Below are 14,685 nucleotides of genomic sequence, written 5' to 3'. Positions count from 1 at the left end.
TACATTTTGCACGCCCAATTTTTCAGTTTTTGATTTGTTAAAAAAGTTGGAAATATCCAATAAATGTCGTTCCACTTCATGATTGTGTCCCACTTGTTGTTGATTCTTCACAAAAAAATACAGTTTTATATCTTTATGTTTGAAGCCTGAAATGTGGCGAAAGGTCGCAAAGTTCTAGGGGGCCGAATACTTTCGCAAGGCACTGTATGCTATCAAAATAATACGTATTTGGATGTGTGTATGAAGGTCTTAAGTAACATATGAAATCAAATGTATTTCAAAGAACAAAAGAGCACTTTCATTACTTTATGCAACTGTAGGCTACATTGCACAAACAAACGGAAAACACTTAACAACACAATTCAAATGTTAAAATGAATTAAATAAACACCAAAGACCATTCATTACTGATTTGTTAAGGGCAGTTATTAAAGAACATTATGAATTTAATTAATGCATCTCAAAAGAATAGAATGGCATATTTTGAGTTTAAATACACTACATAACCAAAAGTATGTGGACACCTGCTAGTTGAACGTCTCATTCCAAAATCATGGGCATTAATATAGAGTTTGTTCCCACTTTGCTGCTATAACAGCCTCCACTCTTCTGGGAAGAGTTTCCACGAGATGTTCGAACATTGTTGTGGGATCTTGCTTCCATTCAGCCACAAGAGCATTAGTGAGGTAGGGCACTGATGTTGGGCGATTAGGCCTGGTTCGCAGTCAGCGTTCCAATTCATCCCATAAGTGTTCGATGGGGTTGAGGTCAGGATCTGTGCAGGCCAGCCAATTTCTTCCACTCCGAACTCGATTAAACCAATTCTGTACGGACCTCGCTTTGTGCATGGGGGCATTGTCATGCTGAAACAGGAAAGGGCCTTACCCAAACTATTGCCACAAAGTTGGAAACACAGAATCATCTAGAATGTTATTGTATGCTGCAGCGTTAAGATTTCCCTTCACTGGAACTAAGAACTAAAAACATGAAAAACTGCATCAGATCATTATTCCTCCTCCACCAAAATGTACAGTTGGCACTATACATTCGGGCAGGTAGCTTTCTCTTGGCATCCGCCAAACCCAGATTCATCCATCAGACTTCCAGATGGTGAAGCGTGATTCTTCACTCCAGAGAATGTGTTTCCACTGCCCAGAGTCCAATAGCGGCAAGCTTTACACCACTCCAGCCAACGCTTGGCATTGCGCATGGTGATCTTAGGCTTGTGTGTGGGTGCTCAGCCATGGAAACCCATTTCATTAAGCTCCCGGTTAAGCATTCTTGTGCTGACATTGCTTCCAGACAGTGGTGGAAAAAGTACCCAACTGTCATACTTGAGTAAAAGTAAAGATACCTTAAAAGAAAGTGTCTCAAGTAAAAGTGAAAGTCACCCAGTAAAATACTACTTGAGTAAAAGTATTTGGTTTTAAATTTACTTAAGTATCAAAATGAAATGCAATCTCTAAAATATACTTAATTATCAAAAGTAAAAGTACTATTCCTTATATTTACGGATAACCAGGGGCTCACGTCAACACTCAGGCAGAGTTACAAACAAAGCATTTGTGTTTAGTGAGTCTTTCAGATCAGAGGCAGTAGGGATGACTGGAGTCTTTCTCTTGATAAGTGCGTGAATTAGAAAATGTTCATGTCCTGCTAAGCATTCAAAATGTAACTAGTACTTTTGGGTGTCAGGGAAAACTTAAGGAGTAAAAAGTAGATTATTTTCTTTAGGAATGCCGTAAAAGTTGTCAAAAATATAAATAGTAAAGTAAAGTACAGATAACCCAAAAAACAAATTACTGTACGTAGTACTAAAGTATTTTTACTTACTTTACACCACTGCTTCCAGAGGCATTTTGGAACTTGGTAGTGAGTGTTGCAATTGAGAACAGACAATTTTTACGAGCTATGCCCCGTTCTGTGAGCTTGCGTGGCATACCACTTCGCTGCTGAGCCGTTGTTGCTCCTAGACGTTTCCACTTCACAATAACAGCATTTACAGTTGACCAGTGCAGCTCTAGCTGGGCAGAAATTTGATGAACTGACAGTGCCACAATGAAAGTCACTGAGCTCTTCAGTAAGGCCATTATACTGCCAATGTTTGTCTATGGAGATTGCATAGCTTTGTGCTCGATTTTATACACCTGTCAGCAACGGGTGTGGCTGAAACAGCCGAATCCACTACTTTGAAGGGGTGTCCAAATGCTCTTGTATATATATAGTGTATATTACTCTGCTTTGAGTATTGTGAGTGCACGTGAGGAGTGCATTTAATCGTAGTAATTCTGCCAAAAAAAGTTATATTGTGAAATAGAGCATGGTTTGATTTTTAAGAATTGTTTGGCAAGAATATGTGATTTGGAAATTGCAGAATTTGCTTTTTCTGACACTATACAGTGCATTCTGAAAATATTCAAACCACTTGACTTTACCACATTCTGTTACATTACAGCCTTATTCTAAAATGGATGAAAACAATTTTTTGACTCATCAATCTACACACAATAGGCTACCCTGGGGCGGCAGGGTAGCCTAGTGGCGTTGGACTAGTAACCGAAAGGTTGCAAGTTCGAATCCCTAGCTGACAAGGTACAAATCTGTCGTTCTGCCCCTGAACAGGCAGTTAACCCACTGTTCCTAGGCCGTCATTGAAAATAAGAATTTGTTCTTAACTGACTTGCCTAGTAAAATAAAGGTAAAATAAAAAATAAAATAAATACCCCATAATGACAAAGAAAAAACAGGTAGGTAGTTACAGTCTTGTCCCACGCTGCAACTCCCGTACCTCAGCCTCAGAAATTGCAGCCCAAATAAATGCTTCAGAGTCCAAGTAACAGACACATCTCAACATCAACTATTCAGAGGAGACTGCGTGAATCAGTCATAATGGTCGAATGGCTGCATCAAAACCACTACTAAAAGGACACCATCAGGCTGCCCACTTAAGAAAAAGCTTCGAACTGTAACCAATGCCTGCAACCTGGTTCAGGTTACAGGTCACAAACAGCACAGGAATGAAATCATCAACATGTACTGATCACATCTTTACTAATGCTGCAGAAATATGCTTGAAAGCAGTATCTAGATCCACCTGATGATCACAATATTGTAGGCATATCTAGGAAAACCAAAGTTCAAAAGGCGGTGCCTAATATCGTATATTAAAGGTCATACAATAAGTTTTGTATTGATTCCTGTGTTGTTGATGTAAATCATTTTTGTTGGTGTGTAAGGTGCAACCTTGTAAGGTGCGACCATACACATTAATGGGCGCATGATACATTTATGAAATTGCTTATTCCAGTTACTAATAAGCATGCATTCATTAAGAAAATTAATGTAAAAACGGTTAAATCCCCATGGATTGATGAGGAATTGAAACATTTTATGGTTGAGGGAGATAAGGGATTGGCAAACGTACTGCAAATTGAGAAATCATGTGACTAAACTAAACTAAATATGAAACAAATATAAATGAAATACTGATTGATAGTAAAAATCACATTTAAATGAAATTTTGGGCAAAAAGGCAAACTCAGCTTCATTATTCATTGAATCAATTGGCTCGTTCATCACCAAACCCACTGATATTGCCGATTACTTTAATAATTTTTTCATTGTCAGGATTAGCAAATTTAGGCATGACATGCCAGCAACAAACGCTGACACCACACATCCAAGATGCTTAAAACCAGTTAAGGCTATGGCAGAATACTGCCCCCGTTGGAGAAATGCATGCCCATAGTAAACTGACAAAAAATCTGTAAAAAATTGCTAATATATGCATATAATAAATATTATTGAATAGAAAACACTCTAAAGCTTCTAAAACCGTTCAAATTATGTCTCTATGTAAAGCAGAACTCACAGGGCAGCCATTCTTCCAAACTCTTTCTGTCATCAGAAAAGTTGGCCCAACTTTGACGTCATCGCCCCCACCCTTCCCAACCAGCTACAGATCTGGAAACAGTTTCTATCTCTTCAGCGCGATGTCCTCTTTCAATGGGGCGCGTCATTGTGAAGATTGCGCGCTCCCTCACCCTTTGGCGGGACGAAACCCTCCAGTCACGCAATAATACGTGCGCGCCTCTGCAATTTCTCTCTCTTTGCTCCAAGATCCACCAAACGATGTAGGCTTCTCCTTTCGAGCTTATATATTTTATATATGATTAAAACATGTTTTAGCTCGAATCTGAACTTAGTTTGACCAGATTAGTCGACATATAATATGTAATTTTGAAGTTTCGATGCGCAACCCATAGATTTCTGAGTACTTTTCAGCCCAAATTAGTCTCGTTTGATAACCCAAAGACACACATTTGAAAGGCAAACGCTGGTTTTGGTAAGTATGACTTCTTCCACGACTTCTGATCGAACAACGGCAAAGGTAAGGGAATATTTATGTGGTTATTATGTGTTTCTGTGGACTCCGAAATAGCGAAGCCATATTGCTAATCTATGAGCGCCGTCTCATATTATTGACAAGTGAACGAATTCTGTAACGTAAAAAATAAATGTAACACAGCTGTTTTATTAAGAAGAAGTGTATCTTTCTAACTATATGTAGAACATGTATATTTAGTCAACGTTTATGATGTGTATTTCTGTTATCTGGCAGAGTTATCATAATTTCTCCGGGCATTGTTGTAGCATTTTTTGACCATGACCTTCAATGTAAACCGTGATTTATGGATATAAATGGCATGTTATTGAAAAAAACATAAATGTACTGTATAACATGTCCTATTCCTGTCATCTGATGAAGATTTTCAAAAGGTTAGTGAATTATTTTTCTTTTAATCCTGCTTTTGTGATTGCATCTATTGTTCTACAAAATGGCTTTGTAAATTAGCCTATCTTTTGGTGGGGGTTTGACATAAATATGTGCTATGTTTTCGCCGTAAAACATTTTAGAAATCTGACTTGGTGGCTAGATGAACAAGGTGTTTATCTTTCATTTGAGCTATTGGACTTGTTAATGTGTGGAGGTTAAATATTTCTAAGAATATTTTTGCGTTCTGTGCGCCACTGTGTCAGTTGAGCAGTGGGGGATGGTACCCCTAGAGGTACGTGTGGGGCCATGTAGTTTAACTAGAGCCATGTAGTTAACTGGAGTCATTACCTCCATCTAATCTGCATTGTAGTTTTAAATTCCGTAAAGTGAGTGTGGAAAAAGTATTGTCTATCAACAATGACACGCCACCGGGGTCTGACAACTTGGATGGAAAATTACTGAGGATCAAAGCAGATGATATTTCCACTCCTATTTGCCATATCTTTCATTTTAGCCTACTAGAAGGTGTGTGCCCTCAGGCCTGGAGGAAAGTATAAGTCATTAAGCTACCTAAGAATAACAAAGTTCCCTTTACTGGCTCAAATAGCCGACCAATCAGTCTGTTACCAACCCTTACTAAACTTTCGGAAAAATGTGTGGTTGACCAGATACATTGCTATTTTACAGTAAACAAATTGACCAAAGACTTTCAGCTCGCTTATTAGGGAAGGGCATTCAACAAGCACAGCACTTACACAAATTACTAATGATTGGCTGAGAGAAATTGATGATAAAATATTGGGGGAGGGGCTGTTTTGTTAGACTTCATTGCGGCTTTTGACATTATCGATCAGTCAACTGCTGGAAAACATATGGCTTTGCATCCCCTGCTATATTGTGGATAAAGACTTACCTGTCTAACGGAACAGAGGGTGTTCTTTAATGGAAGCCTCTCTAACATAAACTAGGAAGAATCAGGAATTCCCCACGGCAGCTGTCTAGGCCACTTACTTTTTTCAATCTTTACTAACGACATGTTTTGAGCTTATGCCGCAACAGTTTGCGGTAGATGGTGGAAAATTGAGTCATTCGGTCATTGAGCCACACTATCACAAGGGGGAGTTAAATCGCTGATCTATTGTTAGCCTAAACTGTGGCACAAATTGGGGGATTTTTCACACCTAGCCAAGCTATTAGACTATCCTTTTGTAAATTAATGGAGTTGTGACTGTTTCAGTCTGAGAGTCTCTCCTCTCTGGCACTAGAGTCTTGCATCAGAAAAAAAAATAAAAAAATTGTTGGCGTGTGGTCCCGGAGTTGAGAGTGAACTTGGGTAAAGACAATGGCGCAATTACACTTGACAGGTGGACTGATGATTTTCGATGAATAGGATACTTGTGCCTTACAGCCCATTACATAAATGAGGAGTTTGTGTTATCTACCATGGAGTGGGACAGTGCAGGTCAAAACTGTAGATAACATAAGGCCAGCTATTGTGAAAGAATACTTGTGGATGTTGTTGATTTCCTCTTGCTTCAAGAGGCCTACTGTCCACCTGATAATTGTGTGGCGAAATAATTTAAATAAATCCTATTCATAATTAATAATCAGATGTGTGTTGCAAGCTTGTCATTGTTTTGTACGCACATTTTTTTGGGGGGAACAATTCAAAACATACACATGCAAACGATATCACAGCTGCCCAGACTCACAACCTTCTCATGCTCCGCCACATCACATTTTTCCTATTTTGTTGCATTACAACCTGTAATTTAAATGGATTTTTATTTGGATTTCTTGTAATGGACATACACAAAATAGTCCAAATTGGTGAAGTGAAATGAAAAAAATTGATGAAATAAACCCCCGGAAAAGTGGTGTGTGCATTTGTATTCACCCCCTTCACTATGAAGCCCCTAAATAAGATCTGGTGCAACCAATTACCTTCAGAAGTCACATAATTAGTTAAATAAAGTCCATCTGTGTGCAATCTAAGTGTCACATGATCTGTCACGTGATCTCAGTATATTTATACCTGTTCTAAAAGTCCCCAGAGTCTGCAACACCACTAAGCAAGGGGCACCACCAAGCAAGGGGCACCATCAAGCAAGGGGCACCATCAAGCAAGGGGCACCATCAAGCAAGGGGCACCATCAAGCAAGCGGCACCATGAAGAACAAGGAGCTCTCCAAACTGGTCAAGGACAAAGTTGAGGAGAAGTACAGATCAGGGTTGGGTTATAAACAAATATCAGAAACTTTGAACATCTCACAGAGCACCATTAAATCCATTATTCAAAAACAGAAAGAATATGGCACCACAACAAACCTGCCAAGACAGGGCCGCCCACCAAAACTAACAGACCAGGAAAGGAGGACATTAATCAGAGGCAACAAAGAGACCAAAGATAACCCTAAAGGAGCTTCAAAGCTCTACAGTGGAGATTGGAGTATATGTCCATAGGACCACATTAAGCCGTACACTCCACAGAGCTGGGTTATGGAAGAGTGGCCAGAAAAAAAGCCATTGCTTAAAGAAAAAATAAGCAAACAAGTTTGGTGTTCACCAAAAGGCATGTGGGAGACTCCCTAAACATGGAAGAAGGTACTCTGGTCAGATGAGACTCAAATTTAGCATTTTGGCCATCAAAGAAAACGCTATGTCTGGCGCAAACCCAACACTCTCATCACCCTGAGATTACCAAGAATGTTTTACATCGGCAGGGACAGGGACAGGGAAATTGGTCAGAATTTAAGGAATGATGAATGCCGCTAAATACAGGGAAATTCTTGAGGGAAACCCGTTTTTTAGTCTTCCAGATATTTGAGAACGGGACGGAGGTTCACCTTCCAGCAGGACAATGACCCTAAGCATACAGCTAAAGCAACACTTCAGTGGTTTAAAGGGAAACATTTAATGTCTTGGAATGGCCTAGTCAAAGCCCAGACCTCAATCCAATTGAGAATCTGTGGTATGACTTAAAGATTGCTGTACACCAGCTGAACGCATCCAACTTGAAGGAGCTGGAGCGGTTTTGTCTTGAAGAATGGGCAAAAATCCCAGTGGATAGATGTGCCAAGCTTATAGAGACATACCCCAAGAAACTCTGTAAAGTATTGACTTTGGGGGGTGAATAGTTATGCACATTCAAGTTCTGTTTTTTTTGTCTTATTTCTTGTTTGTTTCACAAAAAATATTTTGCATCTTCAAAGTGGTAGGCATGTTGTGTGAATCAAATTATACAAATCCCCCCAAAAACTATTTTAATTTGAGGTTGTAAGGCAACAAAAAAGGAAAAATGCCACGGGGGGTGAATACTTTTGCAAGCCACTACTAGACTTGTAAGCCTTGTAAATGAATGGAGGTGCAGAGAGAGAGCGAAGGGAAGCCAGCTGCGAGCCTACGACCAGACACTGTGGATGACATTCTTTTCCTGCACAGCAATTTGAAGAAATCCAATGATCAATGGACTGTTTGAAGTCATTTTTTTCTTATGTTTTTTTGTTGTCAATGTGTCACATTGCATTGTGAAATAAATCTATATTGTTATTAATTCATGGAATGGTTTCATTTTTGCCAAATGTTGAATAGACATACAGACAAATGTATGAATGCAGGAAAAAAGGAATAACAGCATACTGTCTGTAGTCAAAAACAATTAGACTAAATAATTTGATGTTATTTATTTGGGTAACAGATCGGCTCTCGGAACTCATTAAGAGGCGGCTTCTATCTTCAATATAATCATTAATTCAGAAGGTTAAACACATAGGTCTTACGCCTGCAGTAAATTAAATGACCAGGTACATTTTGTCTTAGGTTATAATAATCCATGCCTTCTGGGAATGTTATAAAGTCCAAAAGTTATTGGCAAAGTTAGAAAGTTGGGGTTCAGAAGTATTACAATGGAAACTTTTAATCGGTGCAGTGAGATACCCTATGGGTTGGACAATACTTTTCTCATCAATCATCTTGAAAAATGTTTGAAAGTGCATGGGTGACGGAGAGAAACAAAAAATGGTGCAGTTTGTGACCTTGTGCCCCGTGTAGCTCAGTTGGAAGAGCATGGCGCTTGAAACTACAGGGTTGTGGGTTCGAGTCCCACGGGGTACAAGTATGAAAATGTATGCACTCACTACTCACTACTCAGACGCTCTTACTCAGGATAAGAGCGTCTGCTAAATGTTAGAAAGTTGTTTTGCTGGAGCGTGTGCTATGGGTGGGTGTTGCTATGGTGACCTGTGAGCTGAGATAAGATGGAGCTTTACCTAGCAAGGACTTACAGATGACCATGAACCAGTGGGTTTGGCAACAAATGTGTAGCGAGGGCCAGCCAACGAGAGCATACAGGTCGCAGTGGTGGGTAGTATATGGGGCTTTGGTGACAAAACAGATGGCACTGTGATAGACTGCATCCAATTTGCTGAGTGTTGGAGGCTATTTTGCAAATGACATCGCCAAAGTCAAGGATCGGTAGGATAGTCAGATTTACGAGGGTATATTTGGCAGCATGAGTGAAGGAGGCTTTGTTGCAAAATAGGAATCTGATTCTAGAATTAACTTTTGATTGGAGATGCTTAATGTGAGTCTGGAAGGAGAGTTGACAGTCTAGCCAGACACCTATGTATTATAGTTGTCCACATATTCTAAGTCAGAACCGTCCAGAGTAGTGATGCTAGTCGGGCAGGCGGGTGCGGGCAGCGATCGGTTGAAGAGCATGCATTTCTTTTACTATCATTTAAGAGCAGTTGGAGGCCACGGAAGGAGTGCTGTATGGCGTTGAAGCTCGTCTGGAGGTTTGTTAACACAATGTCCAAAGAAGGGCCAGATGTATACAGAATGGTGTTGTCTGCATAGAGGTGGAGCAAAGAATCACCCACAGCAAGAGCGACATCATTGATATATAGACAGAAATTAGTCGGCCCGAGAATTAAACCCTGTGGCACCCCTATAGAGACTGCCAGAGGTCCGGCCAACGGGCCCCCTGAATTGACACACTGAACCCTGAGAAGTAGTTAGTGAACCAGTCGAGACAGTCATTAGAGAAACCAAGGCTGTTGAGTCTGCCGATAAGAATACTGTGATTGACAGAGTCGAAAGCCTTGGCGGCTGCATAGTACTGTCTTTTATTGATAACAGTTATGATATTGTGTAGGACCTTGAGCGTGGCTGAGGTGCACCTGTGACCAGCTCGGAAACCAGATTGCATAGCCAAGTGAACCTGTTTGTTCACTTGGCTTTTGAAGACTTTAGAAAGGCAGGGCAGGATGGATATAGATCTGTAACAGTTTGGGTCTAGAGATTAATTAACTGATTAATTAACATCGGCCTAATCATCTTTAAAAGTCTAACATAACTTCTGTGAAAGACAGTATAAAGTGGAACAACTGGAGCGGAGAGCTAGAGATTTTTTCTCCTAGCCAAGTTCTCTGATTGGCTCATCTCCAACCTCAAATGGTTGAGTCAAAAACCACAATGTACGAACTAGAAGCCTATTTTAGGGTCGTTTTTTTGTAACCGCGTGCAGGTTGGCAGGTCTGCAAATGTCACAGTGCTGCAGTCTTTAATCCCTTCCCCTACAGAAACTGTAGCTCAGATTGTGTGTTGTCCCACACTGCAGGTACTGGCTTCTCCTTTCTAATCCGGGAAGGCCAAAGTAGGAAAGAAGCTCTGGCTACCTTTTTACCGTGGAGCCATGGGAGCCTGCGTTGCCTTTTCTCCCTTTCCCAGCCAACCACTTTGCACGATGCGTCATTTATTTTATCACAGCACCGACACAGAGTGAAGAAAAAGGATATCGTTAGTTCGGCAAGGCTATGAAAGTCACTGGAATGTTTTACACCTCAAAACTCGTTGAACATCTTACTAGTCATCTCAGCCATCTGAAGGAACATACTTTGTGAGTTTCTTCATTCAGCTTCTAAGGCACCCTATGGGACCACAATGGGCTGTCTATATATATAGGTCACAATGGTACTGTGTAAAGAACAGCAGCAGGCTTTTACTGGGAAAGTCTGGAGCTGAGGCTTTCAAGAACATTTAATTCAGAGCTCCCTGTTGCCTAAGCGCGAGAGAGAGTAAAATAGCTACAAGGCTGGCGCGGTTAAATATGCACAAGAACACCGTTTACAGTCATGATCCTATACATGTTTTTACAAGAAAACTACTGTTGAGTGCTTCAAAAGCGCTAATCATAACAGGACATTCTCCCACAAATAAATGATGATACTTGTCATAACTGATATCCTAAACCTTATTACAAAAGGTTGAAAATAAGCAGGAGATTTCCTGAAAATGTGTAAATAGAAAGGTGCAGTTTCAATGTTTTGGGGCAGACAAAAACAGTACTGCATATCCTTAAAAACTGTTCTTAGAATCTTGATTGGAACAATATACAGTACCAGTCCAAAGTTACTACCTAATCATTCCAGGGTTTTTCTTTATATTTACTATTTTCTACATTGAAAAATAATAATGAAGACATCAAAACTATGAAATAACACATATTGAATCATGTAGTGACCAAAAAAAGTATATTTTAAATTTGAGATTCTTCAAAGAAGACACCCATTGCCTCGATGACAGCTTTCCACACTCTTGGCATTCACTCAACCAGCTTCATGAAGAAGTCACCTCGAATGCATTTCAATTAACAGGTGTGCCTTGTTAAAAGTTAATTTGTGGAATTTCTTTCCTTCTTAATGCGTTTGAGCCAATCAGTTGTGTTGTGACAAAGTACCGGTGGTATACAGAAGATCGCTCTATTTGGTAAAAGTCCATATTATTATGGCAAGAACAGCACAAATAAGCAAAGAGAAACGACAGTCCATCATTACTTTAAGACATGAAAGTCAGTCAATGCGTAACACTTCAAGAACTTGCAGTTGCAAAAACCATCAAGCGCTATGATGAAACTGGCTCTCATGAGGACCGCCACAACACAGGAAGACCCAGAGTTACCTCTGGTGCAGAGGAAAAATTCATTAGTTAACTGCACCTCAGATTGCAGCCCAAATAAATACTTCACAGAGTTCAAGTAACAGACACATCAACTGTTCAGCGGTGAGAGTGAATCAGTACTTCATGGTCGAATTGCTGCAAAGAAACCACTACTAAAGGACAACAATAAGAAGAAGAGACTTGCTTGGGCCAAGAAACACGAGCAATGGACATTAGACCAGTGGAAATCTGTCCTTTGGTCTGACGAGTCTAAATTTGAGATGTTTGGTTCCAACCGCCGTGTCTGTGTGAGACACAGAGTAGGTGAACGGATGATCTCTGCATGTGTAGTTCTCACTGTGAAGCATGGAGGAGGTGTTTTGATGGTGTGGGGGTGCTTTGCTGGTGACACCGTCAGTGATTTATTTAGAATTCAAGGCACACTTGACCAGCATGGCTACCACAGCATTTTGCAGCAAATACGCCATCCCATCTGTTTTCGCGCTTAGTGGAACTAAGTGCGAAAAGCTGTGTAAGGGCTACTTGACCAAGGTGGAGAGTGATGGAGTGCTGCATCAGATGACCTGGCTTCCACAATCACCCAACCTCAACCAAAATGAGATGGTTTGGGATGAGTTGGACCGCAAAGTGAAGGAAAATCAGCCAAACAAGTGCTCGGCATATGTGAAAACTTCTCAAACACAGTTGGAAAAGCATTCCAGGTGAAGTTGGTTGAGAGAATGCCACGAGTGAGCAAAGCTGTCATCAAAGCAAATGGGGACTAATTTGAAGAATCTAAAATATATTTAGATTTATTTAACACTTTTTTGGTTACTACATGATTCAATATGTGTTATTTGATAGTTATGTTGTCTTCAGTATTATTCAACAATGTAGAAAATAGTCAAAATAAAGAAAAACCCTTGAATGAGTAGGTGTGTCCAAACTTTTGACTGGTACTGTATGCGTTATTTTTCTATTGAAAAGTAGGCTTCTATACCTTTAAGATGAGGGAGCCATGAATCTTCTTGAGGATGTCGTCCATCTCCATTAGTTTGGGTTGGATGAGGGAGCTGTGGGGTCCACTGATGTGTCCGATGTGGTCCAGGCCCAGGTAGTGCAGGATCAGAAGGTCCCAGTCGTCTCTCTTCAGCGTGCTGTCCAGGTGACGAGTCACGTTGTTGTCAACCTGGGAAGAGTTAGCGGGGACATGTCAACACAAAAGACTAACACCAAGACACAATCTAGACTGTGTCATTGTTTCTGAATCAGACCTCTGAGAAAGTCTTTATGTATAGTATGTTAGAAATATTATGTAATAGAAGCAGATTAAACTTGAGCCAATATGATATGATCTTGGAAAAAACTTTTAGTAAATTGGTATGGCATTCCCATGTAACCAACAATGAAAAAAATCACATCACAGACAAAATCAATGAGAGTGCAAAGGTTAAAGGGCATGGCCCTGACCTTCAAACCGACAATGACCATGACTGACCTCAGTGTAGTCGGACACAAAGAAAGAGGTGGTGCCGTCATACTCCATGAAGTGCTTGGGAAAGAGCTTCACCCAGGTGTCGTCCCCATAGAACACCATCCGCTTGCCCGCCGTCTTGGCCTGCCAGATGAGGTTGTCCTCCAGCAGTGCGGGGGAGTTCAGGTTCATCACCACGTCGATGAAACCTGGGATACTGCCTGTGGTCAGGGCCTAGAGGGAGCAGGAGGAGGAGGGCCAAGGGAGTTTGTCAGTCTACGTACAGTACCAGTCAAAAAATTTGGACAGCTACTCATTCAATGGTTTTTATTTGTACAATTTTTTACATTGTAGAATAATAGTGAAGACATCAAAACTATGAAATAAAACATATGTAGTAACCAAAATGTAGTAACCAAAAGAGTGTTGAGATTCTTCAAAGTAGCCTTGATGACAGATTTGCACACTGTTTTTCACAGTTTTGATGTCTACAATGTAGAACATACTCTAAATAAAGACAAACCCTGGAATGAGTATGTGTGTCAAAACTTTTGACTGGTACTATATGTAAGCTATAGGCTAATTGTGCAACATAATTGTCAGGTGTAGTCAGCAAGTATCACTGTTATTCAAAGTATCAGTGTTATTTCGTTACGCTAGCATCTCCATTTACTTAACTGTGATTTGCAGTAGAATAAGGCTAACACCGGAGCTACAGCAATTACAATGGGAAACTGGTGTAAGATTGTCTTCAAAGCAATCACCGAATGACACATTTATTTACAATAAACAAATAAAATACTGTATTATGTAATGAGAATACTTTCATAATAGTAGCCTGTCTATGAAGGATTGATAGTGACTATGACTATTTATTGTATCACATAATTTATTACATAATGTTGTGTCCTCCTTAGCTAGCTAAATCCAATAAAGAAACCCATATAGGCCAAGATGTTGTTGGCAGTATCTCACTAGTCTGTCACAAACGAGGCATATCAACATGTTTTCACGCTGAAGTGTTAACAGCAACTCTTTGCATAATCCCTGTGATTTCTCACAATCAGACATTCTGGGGCAAATAACCTTGAGCCAGCCTCACAGAAGGAAAAAAACTAGGTTAAACTAAACTAATGAAATGGATTCCATGCCTTTCTTTTTCCACAAAATTGTTCTCGTGCTCTAGTCCATTTGCACAAGTCAAAAGCACAGTGTCAAAAGCACCTGCTGGCCTTTGTAATTCAAGCAAAAAACTATCAGTATTATCTACATTTAAGGCTGTTGCATGCTTCCCAGTTGAAACAATTTATGCATATATTATGACAACATTGTGATGTTTTTGTTCGTTTCGGTGTTCCGGCAGGGATTTTCCAGCTGTTCGAGCGGAAAAATATATATACTTGAGGCAAGTTGAAGTTCTGTTGCCAAAGTCTACGCCCCTTCGTCGGTGATTGGTCAACAGTACTAATACTAGTAGGAGTAGGAACTATGGACG

The 14,685-nt window shown here is 40.2% G+C and overlaps 1 protein-coding gene across 1 annotated transcript in view; it reads right to left on the bottom strand.

Annotated features, from left to right (window-relative positions):
- The window catches only part of LOC109905297 (GPI ethanolamine phosphate transferase 2), a 122,038-nt gene that overhangs the window by 96,731 nt on the left and 10,622 nt on the right, over positions 1-14,685 (bottom strand). The window contains exons 3-4 of the mRNA XM_020502590.2: positions 13,215-13,424; positions 12,717-12,905 (exon numbers count right to left, since the gene is read on the bottom strand). Of these exons, the coding sequence (XP_020358179.1) occupies positions 12,717-12,905; positions 13,215-13,424 (399 nt within the window). The remainder of the gene's footprint in view (positions 1-12,716; positions 12,906-13,214; positions 13,425-14,685) is intronic.

The sequence above is a fragment of the Oncorhynchus kisutch genome, linkage group LG15, assembly GCF_002021735.2.
Source record: "Oncorhynchus kisutch isolate 150728-3 linkage group LG15, Okis_V2, whole genome shotgun sequence".
Classification (NCBI taxonomy): domain Eukaryota; kingdom Metazoa; phylum Chordata; class Actinopteri; order Salmoniformes; family Salmonidae; genus Oncorhynchus; species Oncorhynchus kisutch.
Note: the sequence above shows the minus strand (reverse complement) of the source record. Positions and strands in the feature narration are given on the sequence as shown.